The sequence below is a fragment of the Halichoeres trimaculatus genome, unplaced genomic scaffold (assembly GCF_033239565.1).
Source record: "Halichoeres trimaculatus isolate MK-OKI-2021-1 unplaced genomic scaffold, fHalTri1.1 fHalTri1_scaffold_9, whole genome shotgun sequence".
Classification (NCBI taxonomy): domain Eukaryota; kingdom Metazoa; phylum Chordata; class Actinopteri; order Labriformes; family Labridae; genus Halichoeres; species Halichoeres trimaculatus.
In genome coordinates this window covers 22882759-22905592 of record NW_027437188.1, presented here as the reverse complement: position 1 = coordinate 22905592, position 22834 = coordinate 22882759, and the positions used below count along the sequence as shown (strand labels likewise).

Genomic DNA, 22834 nt, shown 5'->3' with positions numbered 1-22834 from the left:
AAATACACCATGAAGCAGAAAACGTCAGCACTCACAATAATGTTCAAGCTAGGGATGTCCCGATCACCTTTTTTTTGCTCCCGATCCAATTCCAATTTTTTTATTTTGAGTATCTGCCGATCCCGATATTTCCCGATCCGATCTTTTAGCAATGCATTAGGAAAAAACAAAATAAAAAAACTCCTATAAGTTGTCCTTTGAGTTTTTTTTTTTATTTTATTTAAATGAAGGTATCATTCTAGCCAACATGGATGTAGCTTTTTTTCTCCACTTAGTGCAGCATTGGATCAACAAAATAAAAATAAAGCTTCTCAGTGGTGCACCACAAGATAACCTTGTATGTGTGTGACAATAATGTTGCAATTTCTTGTTTGCAATATCATTGTACTTGTTATAATGACAAATAAAGTTATATTCTAAAATGAATGATGATGTGCTATTATACACATTTTAATTTAAAAAAAGAACTAAGGCCCAAGGCTTTTTCCGATTCTGTCTCCACCGATCTCCGATCGTTAAAAAATGCCTTGATCCCGATCCGATCCGATCCCAATCACGTGATTGGAGCTTTTAATGTTTAAAATAAATTATTAATAATATTGAATTATGAGCATTAAAAGTTCTAACTTGATTTCAAGTGCTGGTGTTTTCTGCTTCATTTTATTCTTTGGGTCAGTACTGGTGGATTTGAGTTTTTTCTTTGTGTTGTTTTTTACTGAGTCCTTTTTTCTGATAAACTTCATCAAAAATACAGATAATGGGCCCCCAACAATCTGTCAGCCTCAAGGGAAAACTTCAAGTTACGATGCTTGAAATGCCGAAAAGTGCAGTTCGTGAAGTGTCCAATTGAGGCCCGGGACTGGAAGTACTGAAAACCACATACGCACCAGTTCAATTAAGCTGATTTTTACAGCAAAAAAACACAAACATTTTCAGCTTGCTGCAACTTCGGTCTTAATGGTTAGTTTTTCTAACAGCACACACTGTTCAGGGGATGAATTGTTTTTCTTTACAACTAATTAGTTTCAGAGATTACGAGTTTGCCCAATCGGATGCACCCGATTGGCAGATGTTGCTGTTAGCGAGTTAGCCCAAAGCCTGCCTCTTTACCTCACACTGCCTCTACAGAAGCTAGTTTAAGATGGCATTTCTGGTATAGCCCACGTTAACGACAGGCTTCAGGATGCTGTGTCGGATACAAATGAGCGACGTCACGGACACTATGTCCATTTATTGCACAGTCTATGGTTAATCCTGAGTGGGAGTGGAGTCATTCTGATATCTATACTGACCAATATCTTAAATGTAGCTTCGTAAATACATATCACGTTATGCTGTGATCTAAGGGGCCGTTTACACGACAACGGTTTTAGGGTGAAATGCAAAAGTTTTGTTGCGTTTCAGCCTCGCGTTTATACCGAAACGGCATTTCAGCCGACCTGAAACGCAAACTTTTGAAAACGGCCTCCAGAGTGGGATTTTTCTGAAATGCTCCCGACTCCGTTGCCGTGTACGATCGACACGGACTACCGTATTGTGCTTGTGCTATTCAATCTGCTGCATCTGCTGACTGTCTTTCAACAAAATCTGCATCTGTTGCTCCACTTTTTTGACTTAGTATTCCCCAATACACCAGATTACTGGCTCAACTCTACTTCGGTGGAGAACCCACAAAAGCGGCTTCTGGATAAGACAGTAATAGCACCACCTATAGGCCTGGGGTGCTCACTACAGCGTTTCCGTGTAAACAGATTTTTTTTCACTGAGTTTTCACTGTGTTTTAGCGTTTTCAGATGAAACATTGTCGTGTAAACAGGGCCTTAATTGACCATCATCTATGCCTTCTGATCTATATCTTATTTAGGCTACAAGAACAGGAAGTAGTTATACAAACTATTTAGTGACCCATTGTTGCTCCCTGTGTGGTTACATGTGGAGCTGGACAATGGGTTAAGACAATACATGATTTAAAAAGTGTGTGTCTGTCTTATCTAACACAGCTACCATGATATTACCTATTGACAAGAAAAGTGTTTCAACATGTCATATATACTTGGCAGTGAAGCTTGTGAATAAAGCTGTGAAAATGAGACATGCGGATGATGTTGATATGACTTTGTTCCAGTCTTCTCTGCTGCCTATTAGTCACAGTGAAAGACATTTAAACCTGAAGGCAAGAACACTCATATTTTAATCTAGTGTTGACAGTCTTGTGTCTTGTTTGCTCACCATTTTAACTGTAATGAAGCAGCTCTGATCCTGTCTTTTGAATTCAATTTGCACTAATATGTAATTACACAAAGAAACCTGTACTAAATTAGAAATTGGAGAAAAAAATAACTGAGGAGCATTGAGGGATGGTCAGGCAAACATAAGAGGAGTAGGACAGAAGACACAGAGCCACTGAGCCTGTCTGTACTTGCCAGCACATTTGGAGGATAGCTCTCAGATCACAGCCTTATACAGACATCTCTACGAGAACACATTCCCAGGCTGTGCTCTGCTATTTCCTGTTAACCCCTCCCTGACAGCACACAACAACTGAGGGATGATGAGCTCACTCCTTCTGCATTAACAGCAAGCTAAGACTGGCTGAGTTCAAATTGTGTCGGGAAAAATCAACTGCAATTTGACCCTTTTGATAACTTCCTGTTGACTGAAGCCTGCTGTTGTGTCAAGTCCTTTGTTTGAGGTATTTTCATAGTTGATCATTCAAATCCATTCATCAGACTCAACCAGAAACCTATCTGTAACTGAGAAAAAACTGATCTAGCTTAGCCTCACAGGGAGTGTCATCATCCTCAGAAGTGGACTGCTGGTCCTTATCAGAGGCGATGGACTCAACCTCATTATATTGTTACAAAAGCAGGGTTAATTACAAATCCTTGAATATTTTCTGATCAGGTTCGGCTCATAGATGCACGTTCAGTCTTTATGCACCTGCGCCCCACATGTAAAGAGTCTCTGTGGCCAAAGTTTAATCAATAATGCAGATCCTCACTCTCAGTCTTGCCTCTGAGCCCTCGCTTTCGCCTCCATTAAATATGCATGTATTTCCCACTCCTAAGTCTCTGTCCCCTTCTAGTTCCCATCAGCCATCTCTGCCCTGCACAGCATGTTTGATGGAGATGAGATTACAGAGTGCTTATCCACCCGACCCAAGTTTGTTTTAAGTTGCTCAGAGATGCCTATGGGCAGTGATAATTAAAGGCCTTGTCAGTGCTGAGCTCATTTGCATAGCACAATTTTCCGTCTGTTAATTGTTTGCTATGGTAAATAGATTTGTCAAAAGTAGTAGAATTTTTTTTTTTTTTTTTTTTTTTTTAATCATAGTTAATGTGTCAAGGTATTAAGACCTCAGATCTATGTGCTTGGACACCCTGGGCCTAATTCATTGAAGGATTACATGTTTTTTTTTTCTTTCCAGTTAAAGTATTAAAAAAGGCGACATCTTATTCACAAAATTCACTTTTGCATGTGCAAAAGGAATTAAAGCTCTCAAAACCGTGCTGGGAAGCAAGTATCGTCACTGTGCACCATTTTTGTTGCATATATTTGAATGATCCATCGAGCATTCATTCATAGTAAAAAAGGCTTTTTGGATTCAAATGAGCCTCTGCTGAGAGTTCTTGTTTGATAGGTAACTGTGCTGCAGTAATTTTAAGTCTAGCTTTAACTTTAATTTTTCAGTAATGAAACCAGCACTTCTTCCCCTGGAAATAACACATCTATTCTTAGGAACTATTTCTATTTGACATTAATTAAATCACTCTGGAGCTGTCTGAGGATAATTTCCTGAAAATACAAGCTCATACATACTCATGATGGAAAATTTTTGTATTTATTCAATATTTGTTTTATTTGTTAATCTCCCCATCACTTTTTTTTTTCAGCTGTGCAAAATGCTCCTCTAGTTTCACTGCTCTCAGTCAGTGAGAATTCAGGGGAACACTTACACCCCGGTACCGTTCTATGTCAAAGCATGATCCCCCCCCCGGGTCTGATCATGATAGTGCCTGCCCATGTCCATCTTGTAATGTCCAAAAGGCCCTCACAGAAACACAAGTCAAAAGAGGGACTGGCATAAATTTCATGCGTCGAGAGACTTCTTCTGCCAAAGCTCAGGCTCTTATGTTTTGGTTATTGGGGGGTGTTCCAGACAGCTTAGCTCCAGGGGCCCCCTTGTGGCTTGTAACATGGAGGCTAACTGCTGTCAGCTCTGTTGTCCCTGCAAGCTATTTCTCAAGCTGGATAAGCCTGAGTCCTTTAAGAACTTAAGCTTCGTCGTGAAGCATTTCAAATCTGCTGGGGACCTTTGTAAAGATACTGATTTTATTTTAAGTCACTCTTTTTTACCCTCAGGGTTTGAGAAATCCTTTCATATCAACAGAGAGCGGTTTCATCTCTATTCAAACTTGCACACTAATGTATGATTTGCATTGTTTGGTGACAAAGAAACTAATTGATACCACCTGTTGCATTTGTTTCATTATCAATAAAGTTACATTTGATCAAAAATACAAAACTTTCAAACTCTCCCAGCAGATTGTGCTTTTATAAAATAATTCTTGAAGCGCATAGACAGATTGGTTCAGTAACTCCATATGACAGTTGTACTTCAGCTTTTACTCTCAGGTAGAGGTATTTTGGGGAAGAGGAAGTGGGTATTGAGCTGTCTGAAGCCATGTGAAAAAAAGTATTTGTGCTATTAATCCGTCTGTCTACTGATCTGTTGGTTTTCAAGAAAGATAATCTGTTTTAATTTCCAAGTTTTCTTAGCGGCTGTTTTATTGTGTTTTGTGTGTCTTTGTCTTTTTTGTTTATAGATTTGAAATGTAATGAATGAGAGACTCAAAAAGAGGAAGTGAGGGAGTTGATAACAATGAATTAACACAGCTCTTTCAAAAAGCTCCTCAAGCTTCTTTTTACACACAATAGCTATTGTAATTTGGGGCAGAAATATCTGTTTATAGGCAAATACCTCCAAGTATAAATAGTGTTAGCATCATAGCCTGATTACCCAAGTAAACCAAATGTTAAACAATATAATAATAATAATAATAATAATAATAATAATAATAATAATAATAATAATAATAATAATAATTCTTATTATTATTTTAATAAAATGAATTAATTATTAATTAGATTTAAAAAATAAAAACAAAAAAACGTTTGTCTTCTTTTCTGAAAACCCTGAAATATGACCTTTTACAATTATGTTATTAAGCTCACTGTATGTGTTCTCCTTTTCTTTTAGAAAACCAGAAGGCCAATTAACCTTTACATTCATTTTGTGTGATATAATAAAAATCCTGTGTGATTTAAAGTACACTCTACATTAATGCACATCTTCTATAAGCCTATTATTGCAGTATGATTAGGTGTGTATGTGCTGGATTTAAGAATCTGAATCACAGACCCTTGCAACAACCAGCTGCGTGAAACACTTGTGGCTTTAAAGCCTTGATACAATTACCGCTACATACTGGAATTAAAAGAGACGTAAAAACTATTACTGAATATTGCTCTTTGTTCTAACAGTTGTTTAGGGTTTTGAGTGCGTAAGGGGAGTTGTAAGTCTAATCCTTATCACAGTGACCCGTTTTATTTCCCTCAAAAAATGATGTTCAAAAAATGTTTGCTTTTACCTATGTTACTGACTGTTTTAAAAAGTTCTCACACTTCTTTGTAATTTTTATGGGGGGGGGCAGTAGGTCACAGATCTCACAGTTTGGCTCATGGTTAATTTTTTTTGGATTGTGAGTGTGTGGAAGGCGATTGTTCAGGCAGAGGCAGGCCTTATTGGGCAGTGTTGGCAGCAGGAAATGGGTTGTGGCTTCAGTGCTGTGTCACAGGAAGCAGCAGATTGTATCATGGACTGGACAGATGGAGGGAGAGGGGGAGAGGTGGAGGAGATGGATCAAGGGACCAACTGGAGAATACAAGGGTAAATGAGGAGAGGAGGAGAGCTAGAAAAAAAAAGGAATTTACAGTCAGTCAACTTAGTTAATCTGTGTCTCATTTCAGCTTTATTCAATACATGCAGTCGTTTTTGGTTTAATGATTTTTTCCAGTTTGTTTAAACGTCAGACCTGAAGGAACTATTTATCTGGGCTGTATTTACACAAAGTTATGGTGTCCTTCCTCTTCCTTGTTTATCTTTAGATCTCAGTCTCTGAAAGACACTCTGCTGTCTTTAACTCTGCCACCTAAACTTGTACTTGCACAAGCATTCCTTAACACGTTCACGCACGTTCATTCTACTTGCAGAGGACTTATGAGTAAGCTTTGGTCTCTTATCTAACTACACCAAAACACTTATTGTTTTGTGATAGAGGTTGCACAAACATTTGCACAGCCTGTTTTAAAGAGCTCTGCTTGTCAGGATACCATTATGATGTGAAGATACTCTGGTGTTTAGCTAAATGAGAGGACAGAGAGCAAAAAGACTGAAAAAAGTAATTTTGCTCCTGCAAACTCTGGCCCTAGCTTGGCCTCGGGAGCTTAACTTGTGTTTAGTCAGGTATTCTTGAGTAATCAGTGTTCACAGATTTTAAACAAGCATGCTGGTCTTGAGAGGTTTTCTTCTCTTTTAAACAAATCAAGTTGTGATTAAAGTTTTGGAGGGAAGGGTTTAAAGATGAAGACTGAATGCTATTTTTTTTCTCTCTCAAGTGTATTTATTATTGCGCTTCTATCATCAATCCAGTTGGTATTTTATTATTTTGTTTTGTTTACACTCTCCATTATTTTAACTTGCCTCACTTTTGCACTGAATTTCATTTATCTTTGAATATGTTGAGCCATTAACTTAAACCATCTAAAGCTTAATCAGTGTATGTCCCAGGTTTGGTGGTGATCAATACTGAAAGCTTTCTGTAAGTTTTATGGCTTAAATTTTTGCTTTTTAATAATCTTGGATTGATTTATAACATGCAGATCAGAATTTTGTATGTTATCTGAATTTTAGAAACTCCATCACCAGCAAAACTCAGACAAATTGTACTTTATCAATTGGGGGGTGGGATAAAAAATCGATTTACATATATATTGGGATTTTTTGTTTTACAAAATTTAAATTGTGATTCTCTATTTTAAAAAAATCAGTTATTTGTTCAAACTTAACTTTTTCGCTGCCATTGACGTCTTTAGACGTCAATTATGTTTGATGGCTGGCAGTATGAAGCTCTCTGCTCTGAAAACGTCTGGCAGTGAATGAGTTAATCCTTCATTTCAGTCTTTGTTTATAAGCTAGATTGGAAAAAGTCACCAAAATGTGGCTCCTGATAAAGTTTGTAGACATTATCATCATTAAAATTTTTACATGGACTGGTGTTAAAAAAGCAAACTGAAATATCGAGGAAATGCAATTAAAATTGAATCAGAACCCCAAAAGTCGTAATTCTATCGAATCGCAACAATAGCATATTGTCCCAGCCCTAGTATCTATTTTGCGGGTCTCAGTATCATTGTGCACTTGCAGATGCTCTGTATTCCAACCCTTAATCCCTCAACCAACTCTGGGTGATTTGGTCCGTCCGTCTGTCCGTTATCTGAAGCTCTGTCTATTCTGTTTTGTGTTTGCTTCATAACGAGTTCAAAAAAGCCAACATTAAGATATGACATCGATAAACTTATGTGTTTTTAAACACTAAGACAGATATATTCCATAAACAAGGAAGCTTTTTAAGATACCCTCAGTTAAGGGATTATTATAACTATTCAATAAAGGAGAGGTTACAGAGGCCAATGAAGTGTTGACATCAAAGCTTGTGCCATTTTTAAATTATAGCCAGTATGAAATTCTTCACAACCTGGACGGTAACTCCTCAACACATAAAGGATGGAGAAAGACACAGATTTGTTCATAATGGATAAAAGATTGGCAAGACATCTGTACCCTCCAATGGAAAACTTCCCACATAAAGGCACAGTAACTGTTAAAAAAACATTAGGTGCTGGAGAAGCTGTGTTTGTCAACTTTAAAACCACGCCAGAAAAAAAACATTGGAAAGTACAGACAGATTTTGATACTCAAATACCATTTTATTTCAAAACAATGTATTTATCGTATATCTAATAATATTAATATAATAATAACTTAAACCATGAAGAACCTTTAAAACAAATTGTTTACAAAGTGCTTTGACAGGTAAGAACATTGCAGAGAATTCAGGCAAATGACAGGAAATATTTAGCAGATGAAGATAAGAGGTGAGTGAGTGCAATAATGTAAAGACATTGATAAATGAATAATAAAATAAATAAAAAGAGACAACATCACATCAGATGGAAAAAATAAAAAGGAATTTGAATAGGAGCACAAAGATAGAAAATAAAATTTAATAAAAACAAAAATAATACAATTAAAATGAAAATGGTTAATAGATTAAATTCAAGTTAAATACATTGAAATGAAAATACAATTAAAAGGGTAAAATGATTTAAAAGCAAGTCTATAAAAGTGAGTTTTACGAAGAGATTTAAAAGATGTTCCTGACTGTCAGTCTTATCTCCTCGGAAAGGTTGTTCCAAAGCCAAGGAGCACTGGTGGAAAAAGCCTCGACTTCTGAACAACCACAAGAGCTCCACCCAAGGATCTAAGAGATGTCAACATTTCTGAGAGATAGCTTGGTGCAAGGCCTTGACAAGCTTGAAAAGTGATCAGTGAAATCTTAACATCAGCTCTACAGCACACAAGGAGACAGTGCAGAGAAGAAGGGGCAGGAGTGATGTGATGTCAGCTGTTGAAACCAACAAAATATGAAAAGGTGTTAAAAAATATTTGATAGGTATTTTGCTGGCAGCATTGAAAAAGGCCATTGACAAGACGTGGCTGATGTGAGAATGGCCTGCAGTAAATGACTGGATTGATGTGACAACAGAGATATACAAGATGGAAAAGACCTTGTCATTAAACCTCATGATAGACGTGTTTCCCTGGCATTGGGAAAAATGGGTGACTTGAGGACCATGTGTTGGCAGAACATACTCACAGTTTTTTGAACTGCCCCTTATTGAGTTCTGTTTTCTATCTCCCCTCAGATGGCTCGTCACGTTCACAGAGCCACGTTGTTAAAAAGTATCAGCACCTGCTTGGATAAAGTAGCTATAGTGAATGTAGTCACAAACTTGATGATGATTGCAATGTTTATCAACTCAGTTTCCTCCATCTGAATGTATGTATGTTACGGAGCTTCTTTAAATTCTTCATTGCTTCATGTTGGAGAGGTGTTGCTATGATGCCAGCTTATAAAGGGAGAAATTAATGGATTAAAGAATTGCCTTTCTACATTAATGTGTGACCACTGCAGTCTCAAAACTAATCCCAAAATGATGTATCTTTCTCTCTTCTAGTGAATCAAGTATTTGCCAGGCGCGAGCGACTGTGATGATCTATGATGATGGCAATAAGAAATGGCTGCCAGCAGGTGCTGGGCCCCAGGCCTTCAGCAGAGTTCAGATCTACCACAACCCCTCCACCAATGCCTTTAGGATAGTGGGACGCAAGATGCAGACGGACCAACAGGTACAGCCACAAGTTCTTGTTCTTGATATGTGTCACCACACTGTATTTGAAACTTCCTGCTTCATTCTGTTGAGGAGCTGACAACACCAGCAGTGTACTCAAGATATGGCTGTGTGTAATTTTGTTCTTGGTGATAATGAATGTGAAACCTCTATATCTATTTTCTATTTTCTATTATGGTCAGCAATGGGCTTGGTCTTAGTGGCTTTAACCAGACTAAGACATGACCTGAAGTAGAAGAGGAAGTAGATATAAAAAATTGCTTAAGTGAATGAGCTGAAGTTAAAAAGCTAAGGTGTGCTGTGTTTAGCAACCCTGCCTTTCTCAAAATTATCAGAAGTTGTCTGTTTGCTTGACTTGAGATGTTGCATCATTTTCCCAACAAATGAACTTAAGTTCTATTAAAGTCATAAACTGTGTACTCTGGAATTAACCCCCACTGACCCTGTTTTGAATGTAAGCCTTGTTTTCAGTTTTGGTCCCTGTTTAACAACTTGAATTTTGGTTTGAATCATTTTGACGAATAAGAAAATCTAAAGATTAAATAAGGAGTGCAACCTTGCGCCCCACTGGGCAAGATGGATTGATTTAACATTGTGGTGTATAACACATATAGGAGCCTAGAGAGAATGTGTAAGTTAGCCATAAATTCTCTTTTCTGACTCTTTCTCACTGGCATGATTAGTGATGTTTTGTTTCTTTTACAACTTCCACACTTTTTTAAATTATAACACACATGCCATATTGTATTCCAAGCAATCTGGACTGATAACACAAGTAGAACTGTTGTTTTGTGGTTTTCCAGCAGCTATTCAGAACTTAGAGCTTCCTCAATCTAAAGATTTACAGGAAGGCACTCTGGTAACCCAAAATTATTTTAAAAAATTATTCTGTCTTCAGGGCATTTTGCTTGCTGTCAAATTTGCTAAAAGAAGAGCTTCCTCCTCTGCCCTCTCCACCACTTTTTAGAACCCAAAGGCATTTAAACAAGAAGTGAAATGGAGGCAGTGCTCTCACCCACAGCGATTATGCAGGGTTATTGACTTCCAGTTTTAAATGGAATGTAATCTGATGAAAATATTGCAGACATCATCATTTAAATCATGAGAAAGTTTGTTTGATCAGTGGTTTTTCCTGTTTCCTACAGGGGAAAAGGCTTAATGGATGCACCCTTTTTTAATAATTTGCCTGTTTTTGGTGCTATTTCAAACTACTGACAAACAGGTTGATATGTCTGTAAAGTACTCATATCTGAACTTGAATACAGACAGAAAATCACAAAAGTTGCACATCGTCCTATCCAATACACTCTAGATTTTGGCTTATGGGTTTACAGTTGACTTTATTTGGAGATTTCTTTTTTTTTTTTTTACAGATTCTACATTCATGCAAAAATGCACAAGGAGTATACATTTTCAGCATGGCAAATGTTCTGGTTTCAGTTTGCAGTATGTTTGTAGATTGAGTGGCATAGACTAAACAATATAACAGCAGGTTTCTCAGAGTAGCAATTCATGTGGAGAGCAAAAGCAGGCAGACCCACCAAAGCTCCTTCTTCAGAGCCCATGTCTTAAAGTAAAGAAGTCTGGTTTCCTGGTTCTTACCACTGTTGAAAACCACAGGGAATCCTACAAGAAATAGATTAAAGGGTGTGGCTCCCAGGGATGAATTGAACCTAATAATTATGGCGTTTATTTTGGAGATGTAAGGGCCATATTGAAACGGAGGTCTTGGCTGGAAGTTATTTAACCCTTTAAAGCCTGAGCCTCAAAATGCCTGCCTGGACTTTTTTGCTTATTTTGGCAATAAAACGGTCAAAAAGTGTCCTCTGAGTAAATAATTTGGTCTGTTTTTTGGAATGCTTTGAACTTTCCAGTTTACTGCATGTTATATAAGAGTAAAACAGTTTAAAATCAAGAAAAACACACAAAACCAGAATTGGATGTCAGAGGTTTAGTGAAGGGAAAAAAAACTGCAATCACACATCCGGAAGCAATTTTACAGGGTAAACTTTAAGTTACAACATTCAAAAACATGTGTGCATTAACATTTATGAGCATTGTGCCTTTTTTCTATAAATTAAAAAAAAGGTCGCTGACAGCATCACCAGAATCTCCAGCATCCCCACAGCTCTCTCCTCACACAAACATCACCTGAGAAACGCTGCTCCTCGTCACAGGACAAAATGAAAGTGAAACTACAAGAGAACGATTCAGTCTGTTATCGACATTGTACAGATTGTATATCCGTACATTGTTTATCTTACAAATACCACTTGGTAGATTGTTCTAAAAAAGTCACCACACAATATAAGCCTCAATCGACACATATTATTTGGCGTACCAAGTAAAAACTAGACAAAGAGAGCTTCAGTCATCCCAAAATTCATCCCATTTAACGTTACCTTTTTTCACATGGAGCTGCCCCTTCAGATGCTCCTTCAGTCTCAGAATCATGCAGAAACCTCAGTGGATGTTTTATAACCAGGGAGGATCTTCTTTTTGACTTTTTTAGGAGAACTCAGCTTCCTTCTCTCTGTGTGCTCCTGTCCTCATGCCAAGTTTCTCACAAATGATAGAAAAGAGAGAGGGGGGAGACTAAACTGAATGGAGAAATAATTGTGTGCATGAAACAAAAGCAGCAGCAGTCTTGAATGTAAAGTCTACCTGCTTTGTTTAACTTTCAGGTCTACAAGTTAAGTGGATGAAACATTCTGCTGTCAGGAGTTGAAAACAGTGAACTCCTGACAGCAGGAATTGTTGGAAAGCCACATGAAGCCCATGGAGAAACACCTTTTTTCTGATGTTGCTTTCCTAGTAGCACCTTTTCCACCACAAAATGCTGTTTATAGATAAAAAATGATAAATTCACCATGCCATATCCCTGGCAGAAAACACCCATTAGACTCATAAAAAAGGCCACGGGGTGGTGGGAAATGAGGTGGAAGCGATAGCCTCTTAAAAACTTTGTTATTGATGAAATGTCCCTTCTCCTCTCTAGGTGGTCATTAACTGTCCAATTGTTAGAGGTCTGAAGTACAACCAGGCCACACCAAATTTCCATCAGTGGCGGGATGCCAGGCAGGTGTGGGGGCTTAACTTTGGAAGCAAGGAGGATGCAGCCCTATTTGCCAATGGCATGGCTCATGCCCTGGAGGTGCTCACTTCCATGTCAGATGCAGGTAAATCAATCCTGGCCGGGTTCCCAGTTGAGTATTTGTAGCTACATAAATCTGTCAGAATTAGTTCATTGGAGTTAGAATAAATATAAGGTCACAAAGATATGAAACAGCAAAAATCAAAGTGACAGATCTGACATTAGATGCCAGGAGGAGTCAACAAACTCTGAAATAAGACATATTGTCTTCTTCAGTGCTGGCAGCTTTCTGTCAAGACCACAGTCACAGCTCTCCCCTGCTGATCCATTACAGTGGTTTGGTTCTTGTCAGTCCACATTGTGCCTCAATGAGGCAGACAGTTGATGTATCCCAATGAGTAGTTGATAACTGGCAGCTTGTGAGTGTAATGGACTCATTTCAACAAAAGAAACACAACCACTCGACAGTCAGTGAGATCATTTTCAAACCACTATATGTTATAAAATCATTCAGTCGGTAGCAGCAGTGGTTAGAGGGATATTTGAATTGTTTGTGTGCAGCATATGGCTACTGACAATACATCTATTCCTGCATATTTTTTTCTCTGGAGCCATGACATAAACAGAAAATGTACTGCACAAAATGGTAAAGATCAGTAAAGCTTCTTACCCGATTGATGGTTTTCAACCAATCCTTATGTTGGCATGAAAAGTGCTTAGGCTACATGAACTCAACACGGCAATACGTAGAGATAGAGTTGAAATAGGTTTAGGAAGGACAGTGTGTGGACAAGTACCAACAGCTGTTGGCTAGATTTTCTGATAGTGTTGTAAAAGCAAAGTAATATATTGGTTACAAGTAGATAAACACTTTAATACAGATCACTTGCATTAAAATTGTATCATTTTTTCACAATGCTTTCTGTCTCCATTTGTTTTTTTACAGGTTATGCAACTTTACCCCGCCCAGTGTCAAATGGACCTACTCCAGAAGAGCTTGAACAGCAGCGGAGGTAACCTGAGCTTTCCTCTCAATAAAAAGTTCTTGAGAGCACCATCAGCAATTACTTTGATAACACACACAGCAGTGCCAAGTTTCTTCTGTGCCTGTTGGCAGATTAAGTAAAAAAGTGAGGTAATATCAGTATTTTTTCACAACCTGTGTTTTTATTTTGAGACCATTTAAAGATCAGGTCTATTTTAATCAAAAGCAGCCAACCTCTGGTTCTGGTTAGATAACAATCAATAGGAAGTCAAGCTGCCTTGGATTTGTGATTATCCTGTTGGCATGACATATGTAGGGGATTTCATGGTATTAGCTAACAGTGCTAAACCCAGCAGCCCCTGAAGGTTAAAGTTTAAAAAGACAGCAAGAGAAAACCTCTCTGATCACAGTTATCTCTGTCACTACCTATCTTTTACTCCAGAGAGATTCATGGTAGCCGTGTGTCTGCTTTTATAGAAACAGCATTAAGTTTGTAATCTCATTTAGGCTGGAGGGAAGTTGTTTTACAGCAGAGAGGCTTTTTGATTGGCCAGAAAGACTGCTTCTTGCACTCCCAGCATCAAATCAAATTATGGTAAATGTTGTTGGTGGATATTATTCATCTGTATTTATGCCTTTTGATGCGATGACTGCACATTCTTGTTATCAGCAGTTTCAAAATAATAAACAACAACAAAATTAGAATAATTTGTTGGAAGTCACCCCCTCCTTCCTCCACTTCTGGGCAACCTGCCTAATTCCATGAGCCGCCCACACATCTGAGAGCCCTACTTAGTGTTTTACAGTTGTGTGCATTTCTGCAGACCTGTGCTCTTTTTAGTGCTGCATGTGTTTACTGTACTTTCCCTGCACTGTACAGAATTGTTGTGAGTGGCAGATTAGTTGAGGGAGAGGGAGGGGGTTGAGTAGTGTGCTAAGCTAGGTCAAAATTAGGCCAACAGACCAGGCTACTCACTTTTTAGAGGAAGGCTATTTGTGAGTTGTGAAATCCAACTCTGAGTTTAACCAGAGTTGCTCAGCTGAATAAAAATATTGATTAAAGACACATATCGAACTGAAAACAATTTGTTTTGTATAAATATTTCTGCAGTACTTTACCCAGCATACCCCTTTGCTTTCTTAGTTGCTCTGTTTGTCCTTTAATATTATGATAGTATACAATTATGATAGTATTTTTAACATGTTCCTGAAAGTGTGTTTTTGTTTGCAGGTTGGAACAGCAGGAACGGGAACGACAGGAGAGGGAGAGACAGGAGCAGGAGCGTCTGGAAAGAGAGCGACTGGAGAGGGAGAGACAAGCTGCTGCAGGTCAGAAAACAGCTGGGGTGGTCCACATTACTACTCTAAACTTGGTTACAGTGCCCACTAGTGAGCACTGTGATCAGGAAGTTGAGGGGATAGCATTTCTCAAGAGCTAAAAAGAAATGTTCAATGTGGCTCTCTGGGCAATTTTTTAAGAGGACCCACAAGAGTTAAATGTAAGAACAAAAGGTTTTTTACAATTTCATAAAATGTGTTTTAATGGTTCAAAACAGGCCAAATATCAGATAGTTCCAGTGTTCTTCTTAGATCAGTAAAAGCTAAAGATAGAGCTGCATCTGACAGGAGAACATTACTCAACAGGTCCACAACAGAGTCAGTGACCATGTGACATCTCCTCCAGCAAACTTTAATAATAACATATTAGGGATGATCAAAATACGGGTTCAGTTTTGTAAAAATCTCCAGACTATCATTTGTCTCATTCTTTTCAATCCTCTGTTCTATTCATTCAAGGAAGTTTCTCCAAATTAAAGGTTATGTGTGGGATTTTCTTGCATCATCAGTGTTATATTTGCAGAAATGTAAGTGAATCATACCTGCAATCCCACTCTAAAATTTAGGCACTGTACAGACTTATTTCACAATGTCTTAGTGGTTTTTAATGCATATTGAGGTTGATGTTTTAAACGACTTGGAGCTAAATCTCATAATGTAAAGACATGACTTTAACCAGAAAGGAGTTGCCAAAGTTGCCATATGCATGTGTTTAGGCTAAAGAGTTTAGGTTGAGACTGGGGCGTGTAGAGCACATCTACAAACACTTAATGTTTCATGATAACTCAAATACATTAGAAGACTCCCCATGGCTTAACTATGAGTTTTGTTCTCTTCTCTTCTTGCTGTAAACCAAACTTGTGGTGGATAGAGTAAAACCAAAAGGAGGAGTTAACCTGAGTATGGCACTGAAATCATTCCAGCAATAAAGAAAAAAGAGTTTTGCTGATTTATTCAAAGTGATGAAATTCATGTAGGAGTTACAGTTGGCTCTAAGAAGCTATTTTGTATCTCTCATCAAGTTGTGTTTGCCTACCAGATTTTGATGAAATAAACCTCTCTGAAGATCACTTTTTGAATATTTCAGGTACAGGCCTTAAAGCAGTTGCATCACACCCATGTAGGAGCCTGATGGCAAATATACATTTTTACTATGCTTGTGTTCATGAGTATTAGTGCAGATTACTGAGAGTTTTTGAGCATGTTTAAATGACAAAAGTTTACTGTATTTGGTTCTTGGAAAAGTATAAAAAAAGAATGAAACATTAACCAGATCTGATCGGGACATTACATCAGCTACGTCAGCTAACTCACTTTTCACCATACTTTTCTAAACTGCATAAATAATTTTTCCTAAAAAATGTTTCTGATGGTTATCTCTGCTTTATTCAGTACCTGTTCCCCCAGCTCCACCTATGGCTCCTGGAGCCCCTGCTCCTCCCCCAGCACCTCCTCCACCACCAGCAGGCCCTCCCTCTGCTGGTGGCATCCCTCCTCCACCAGGTCCGCCTCCCGCAGGACCTCCCCCAGCCCCACCCTTGCCAGCAGCTGGAGGAGGTGGAGGAGGAGGCGGAGGTGGAGGAGGAGGCCTCGGAGGTGCAGGAGGGTTGGCAGCTGCTCTAGCAGGAGCTAAACTCCGCAAAGTATCCAAGGTGAGTGCAGGTCAAAATGCAAAGCCAATACATGGGTGAAATGAGCTGCTGTTCCTTTAGTGTCCACTAGAGGCTGGATTCAAAAGGCAAAGAATCCCCTTTAACCACCATGTTAATTTCGTCATTTTATAGTTAACTTCCTGTCTTGTAAAAAAAAAAAAGTTTTGGTTGTAATTTATTTTTTTTATTCACACACTGCATGAGTATATTTTTATATACTTTTATTTTGAAAATGTAAGACTAAGATATGCAGAGATTTGCAGTATGAGATGTCATGACATTAGGTCGATACTTTATAGTTTGTACGGTAATACAAAACAGTTTATCTACTTATGAATTCATTGTCTTTTGCGGGGGAATTGCTGCACTGATTCCTTGCCAGAGTTGTTTACGCTTGCATTACATTAAACACTACGTCAATCATTGGTTATTTATTCATGAGGTCTGCTGAAAGTTTGCTAAAGTCTTTTTCTTGGTATTCGTTATTTTGTGTCCACAGCAGGAAGAAGGAGGTTCTGCAGGAGGTAGAGCTGATTCCAGTCGCAGCAGCAACTCCTCTATTGGAGGAGGAGGAGGAGGAGGAGGTGGAGGTGGGCTGATGGGTGAAATGAGTGCTATCTTGGCACGAAGGTGGGTAATATTAGAAGTTTGGCACAAAATGAAATGTGTCATTTTCTTGACAATATAAAAATCCTTCATTATTTGGTGAAATATACAGCAGATTAATAACCATTACCGCAGTATATTTGAATACTTTAAATTTTTTAGCTCATAAAAGCCTTTCTTATCACATTTCTTTTTAACTATTTACCTGTTCTTTATTGTATGCAGCACACTGCATAAGAGTAGTTTTGGTAACACCCACAGCTGATGTTTGCAATGTTCATTGTAACTTATCATCATAGTGATATCCCTTATGAAGCAATCAAAAAACTGAAAAGGCAAAAGACACATTACTTATTCAAATAGAATATACTCCATTCCATTTTTTGTTATTTATTGCTAGGGCCAGGTACCGAACTTTGGTTCTTTTAAGGCACCGACTGAAACGCTTTGGTAGTGCCAAGTATCAAAACGTGCCTCATCTTTCGGTGCCAAGTTTCGGTACCCAAAAGAGTTAATCACATGATTGAGCTCTGATAATTCACTGGTTATTGGCTGTAATGTTACATTTCAGACCCCTTCCAGCGGGTTTTTTTTTTTTTTGTTAAAAAAAAAACAAAAAAAAAACACCCCACTAATGCAGCAGCACCTCTTAGAGCATGGTCACACTAGCCATCCATACCGTGCCCAAGTACACTTCAATCTTAAGTCCAGTTCGTTTGACCAGCATTGCTTCAAACCTGTGGCCCACACCACATCATGGTGTAGTTTAGTCATAATCCCTCCGGTTCTTCAAACAGAGACTGCGCAGAGAGCCATCTCCTGGAAGCAGTTAACTCACCACTAAAAAATCCCAAAGATTAAACCCTCTCTTTAAATGATTTTTTTTTATTTCAGGAGGAAAGCTGCAGACACTGGAGAGAAGCCACCTGTGAAGTCACAAGATAGTGTAAGACAACAGCTCATCTTCTTGTGAAAAAATAATAGAGAGCCTACAAAAAATTGAGAACATATTGAAAATGACTCACTCTTATTTTTTCTTTGCTTTGCAGGAGGATTCAGAGCCTCAAGGTCAAAATGGTAAGAAGTAACCACTGTTTTCTTCAGCATACCATTCATTTTTATTCTGAGATGAATAGGCCAACTAACCGGTTTGTATTTTTGTGTTTGATCTTCAGACACTCTGAGAAGACCTTGGGAGAAATCCTCCATTAGCAGGTAACCCAGTGCTCTCCATGCAGCCTCTACAGTCAAATCTGTTACGTCTCTGTTTTGTGCCCCATCATTTCTGAGAGAAACTTCCCATGAACGCATGTGTGGTCGAATGTCCATCACTTCATCTATGTTTCCTAAAATCCCATGTGTGCTTGCGTATAAATGTCTTCCATTTTCATTTTAAGAATAGGATGTGTGTGTCTCACTAACAGGAATAACTCTGTCCCTAAGAGCTTGGACGTTACTCCCTCACTGTCCCATGGTTCCAGGTATACATGTTTTCCTGTTCACTTACTCCTCAAGTTTCCCTCGCTATTCTCTTCTCTTCAGAGTGCTGCAGTATCGCTGTATTCAGTGCACATGGGTGGCGCATCTTACAATTTATTCCAACAAGTTGTTAACTGCAGAGTTGGTGGTGTACAAGCTAAATATGCTACATCTGAAGAGTGGATACTAAATTTGGTCATTTCTTAACACCTGGGTTGATGCTTCATTCTCGTCTCGTGGTGAACTGTACGACACTGTCGCTCTACCTTAGCTATACATTATATTGAGAAACTTAAATTTTAACTGACTGACTTGCCTGCAGAGCCAAAGTGTACATATCTATTACATTAAGTCTCAAATAGTGGGCTTTGATAGAGAAACTTAAAATATATATATATTTATTTCCATCTCTTTCTATCTATATCAGGGCTCTCTCGCATCTCCACTTTGACACTTCTCACTTGAACTGCTTGATAGTGTCCCAACCATCTCTTTCAGTGGTTTAAGGAGTCTAACTTTTGTCAAAGGTTTCATTCTGTTCCAAAAAAAAATTATACTACCAAAATCCATTTTATTTCAACAGATAAAAGACAATTCAGTGGGTAGGTTTTTAAAAAGAAAACAATGTTCTGTATTTTTATTTTTTATCAAAGAGGTCGTAGCTCATATGTTGAGGGATTCCTTGACTGATGAACTCTCCAAAGTTTATGTTGTTGTTTTGTTTTGTTTTTTAATCGAGATATTAAATAGTTTTGTTATATCCATCCTATGATATTTAACCCTTTCCACATCCCAGTGAAATGGATAACATTGTCACTGACTGAAGCCTGTCGCCATTTCCTCTCACTTAATTATATTCTCTACATAACCTAAAACTTCCCCCAAATCTTTAGTTTCTTTTATTCATACTTCTATTGATATTTTAGGCTGAAATTCTGAAGTCAATATATGCATCCATTGTCATTATGTTTGCAATTGGGTTCCTTTCATTTCCGTCACTATCCTGATAAATTTCCTGCCAGTGAACATTACAAAAAAAATGATGGAGAAAAATTACTACCTTTTTAAATCTTAAAAAGGGTGAGCATTATGTCATTAACCAAGCCCTTGCATGTGTGCATGTACATAAACTTGGTTCACAAAAAGTGGAACTACTTAAAAACTCATTTATTGCCCCTCACTTCCTTTGACTTGTGTGTTTTATTTTTATTATTTTTACAAGATATAGATCTTATCTTCTAATATTACCTTTTAAGGGGCTTTATTTAGTTCTTACCCTGTAAAATTGTTTGCTATTTCATACATGCTCTTCAGAACGCTTTGGAACTTTTCCATTTGGTGCACTACTAATGCCTTTCTTTGCTGTTTCATTAAGTTTTTAGCAAACACCTGCTGCTCTGGGTCCTGCATCATAAATGCTTTGTCATTTGCTTGTCATTGCATCTTCTACATCTGGATTTTAAAAGATGATTATTGCTGCTTAAGTCTTTTTTTAGATTCTTCTTCTAGAAGATGCTATTTTTAGTAGTAGCCTGTCTCTGTATCTAATTAGGGCATTTTTTTAACAATCTGGTCAAATTCCAAAGAATACACAATATGTGAGCAATAAACTTATTTATCTGCACAAAAAGGTGGGTTGGAATGCTCAGAAGTTGTATTCACTTCACTTGTATCTGTTCCTTATCTGCTCTGGTGCTCCACAGGTGTCCTCTGTCAACAGCCGGCCTGTCAGTGCGGAATCAAGGCTTTTAGGAAAAACTCATTTACTGAAAATACTGACAAGTGTTTCTCTATTACTTGTCTGATTACAGGGCAAAGCCTGCCGGAAACAGCAATGATGCAGGTGGAGTTGATGACTCAGATTTAGAGAAAATGAAACAGGTGTGTTTTTATTAGTCCACATCTTCATATCATTGTAGTTTTCTCCTTTAGTATAACGATGATTAAATACTTTATGTAATTAAAGTAGGAGATGAAAAGCAATCTAAATTGCCTAGAAATGCTGGTATTGAAAAATTCTCTTAATTTTCCTGTATTGTAATAAGGGTAACTTATTTCCATGTGTGTGGCAGGCAACTGGATGAAAGGAGAGATAATAACACTGTGTTACATACCTGTTCATAAAGAGCTAGCTCATCCAAAGCATAAAATTTAGAGACAGCATTTAATAAGTAAGCGTGCATGGGGGTACAATGTCGTCATGAGAGGGGAAAAACACGTGTTAAACCACTGTGTTACAACAGATGTTTGTGGGTTTTTTTCTATTAAATCCTGCAGGAGATTCTGGAGGAGGTTCGGAAGGAACTTCAGAAAGTCAAAGAGGAAATTATTGGAGGTGAGATAACTTTACTCTTTGAAAACTTTACCATACAAAGCATGGACATGAAGTACTTCAGGTGCTAAATGCATGTTTCGGTTCTCCCCTTTCACAGTTTTTATTCAGGAGCTGCAAAAGAGAAGCACATAGTTCTGCTGAGTGTAAGGCATATCAGAGGGCTGTGATGGATGAATGTGGTCAAGGCCAGCTGGATCTCTCCACCACTACACCCTCCCATTTAGCCCAGGGATTCTTTCTTAACTGCTGCACATCTTCTCTCTTCTCTTTCTCTATACAACAAACACATCTGAGCTTTCTTGCTAATGTGTACACCATGCATATTCACTTAATGTAAATTGTTGCCCAGGGAACCTCCTCATGCTGCCATCCAGAGCTTTTGATGATTTCTTGCTGCTGTGGTTAACTCATCTATCCAATCTCTCCCATCCCATGTTCCTCCTTTCCATCCTCATTTCCCCTTTGCTGTGTTCATCTCAGCCAGTATATAGAACATAACACAGCAATAATATCTCTTCATTTTCTTACCATGTACGTTTGCAAGATTTTTTTCCCGCGGAAATCTTGCTACTTGTGTCTTCACCCTTCCAACTTCCACTTTCAACTACTTAATTACCGACAGGCATTCTTCAGTATTCAGACACAATGTATTGAACAATTAGTTTCTTTAGCAAGTTGGCTGACCTGTTGAGATAGTTTTCCAATCTGTCTCAGTTTAACTGTGGTTAGCAAAGAGAGTCATCTTCTTCTAGTTAATCAACTCTAGGAGGATGTAGGATGTAGGATGGAGGATGCATTGGCGACCCCGACTCCCTGACTACTGCAGAGTTTCTCCCTTAAATGGACTTTGAGCCCCAAGCCATGGCTAAGAACTGAAACGGAACAACACCTGTCTTCACTGCTGCAAGATACAGAGGTCTGAGGACAAGAAGACAAGCAAAGGGAAATAGGTGGACAGCCTGGAATGTGAAAGAGGAAAGTGTGTAGTAGTTTTATAACGTAAGAGGGTATTCTCTTTGCATTGCACTTGCTCAAGAGGAAGTGTGCCTGTGTGCCACTCTGCCTTGATAGACTATTTCCTTTCACTCAGAATGAGACAATTATGTCCAAGTGTAGAGGCCCTACACTGTGCTTCCTCTAGTTATTTACTTCCATTGTAGCTTATTTTTCAAAGCATGAAAAATGGCCATGATGAGGTCAATTAATTTGGCCATGACTAACTGCCTTGAGTCATATATATATATATATGAAATGTTTTCAAAAAGAAATGGTGTTTTTTAATTGATATGATGATTGGTGAATGGGGATTATTTTCCTTTTTTATTTTATTTTTTCTAATGAAATGTTGTTTTGGGTTTACTGTTTCTATATCTATTAGTCTAGGCTTTTTACACTGAAAAGAAATTTGCTTATATAGACACTGGATTAGAGATGCCTTTATAGCTGAATACAGCTGCGTCTTGAATTGTATTGCTTTGTCCTGAGTTATCTATATCCAGATCTGTATCAAGTTGTGAGTTTCCTCAAATTCAGTCAAATGAGGTTATATAAACCATGGGGCTGTATGGCACAAACTCCTGTACATGGATTTGCAAATACATCTGTGTAGAAGAGACACTTGAATTTAGCCTAGCATTGATATGTTGTGAAAAAGATTTTAATTTTTGCATTAATAAATCACTTCAGAGACCTTTTTATTTAGATGAAAAAGATGCTGTGTGGTTCATGGGTGAATCAAGTTAAAGAAACTTGAATGTGCAGACTGACTTGGCGTGGTTTTACAAAATTTGCTTGCCCATTATAAAAATTAA

The 22834-nt window shown here is 38.1% G+C and overlaps 1 protein-coding gene across 3 annotated transcripts in view; it reads left to right on the top strand.

Annotated features, from left to right (window-relative positions):
* The window catches only part of LOC141797694 (vasodilator-stimulated phosphoprotein-like), a 31264-nt gene extending 8531 nt beyond the window's left edge, over positions 1-22733 (top strand). Inside the window, exons 2-14 of one of the 3 annotated variants that reach the window (XM_074679321.1) lie at positions 9361-9532; positions 12533-12713; positions 13575-13641; positions 14845-14942; positions 16359-16603; positions 17103-17233; positions 18104-18155; positions 18259-18286; positions 18385-18424; positions 18634-18690; positions 20500-20569; positions 20966-21023; positions 21121-22733. In XM_074679321.1, coding sequence (XP_074535422.1) covers positions 9361-9532; positions 12533-12713; positions 13575-13641; positions 14845-14942; positions 16359-16603; positions 17103-17233; positions 18104-18155; positions 18259-18286; positions 18385-18424; positions 18634-18690; positions 20500-20569; positions 20966-21023; positions 21121-21155 — 1234 coding nt within the window. In that variant the 3' untranslated portion in view covers positions 21156-22733. Of the gene's footprint in view, positions 1-9360; positions 9533-12532; positions 12714-13574; positions 13642-14844; positions 14943-16343; positions 16604-17102; positions 17234-18103; positions 18156-18258; positions 18287-18384; positions 18425-18633; positions 18691-20499; positions 20570-20965; positions 21024-21120 lie in introns of all 3 variants that reach the window. The other 2 variants (XM_074679319.1, XM_074679322.1) reach the window with 2 other exon arrangements.
* Positions 22734-22834: the final 101 nt, after the last annotated feature.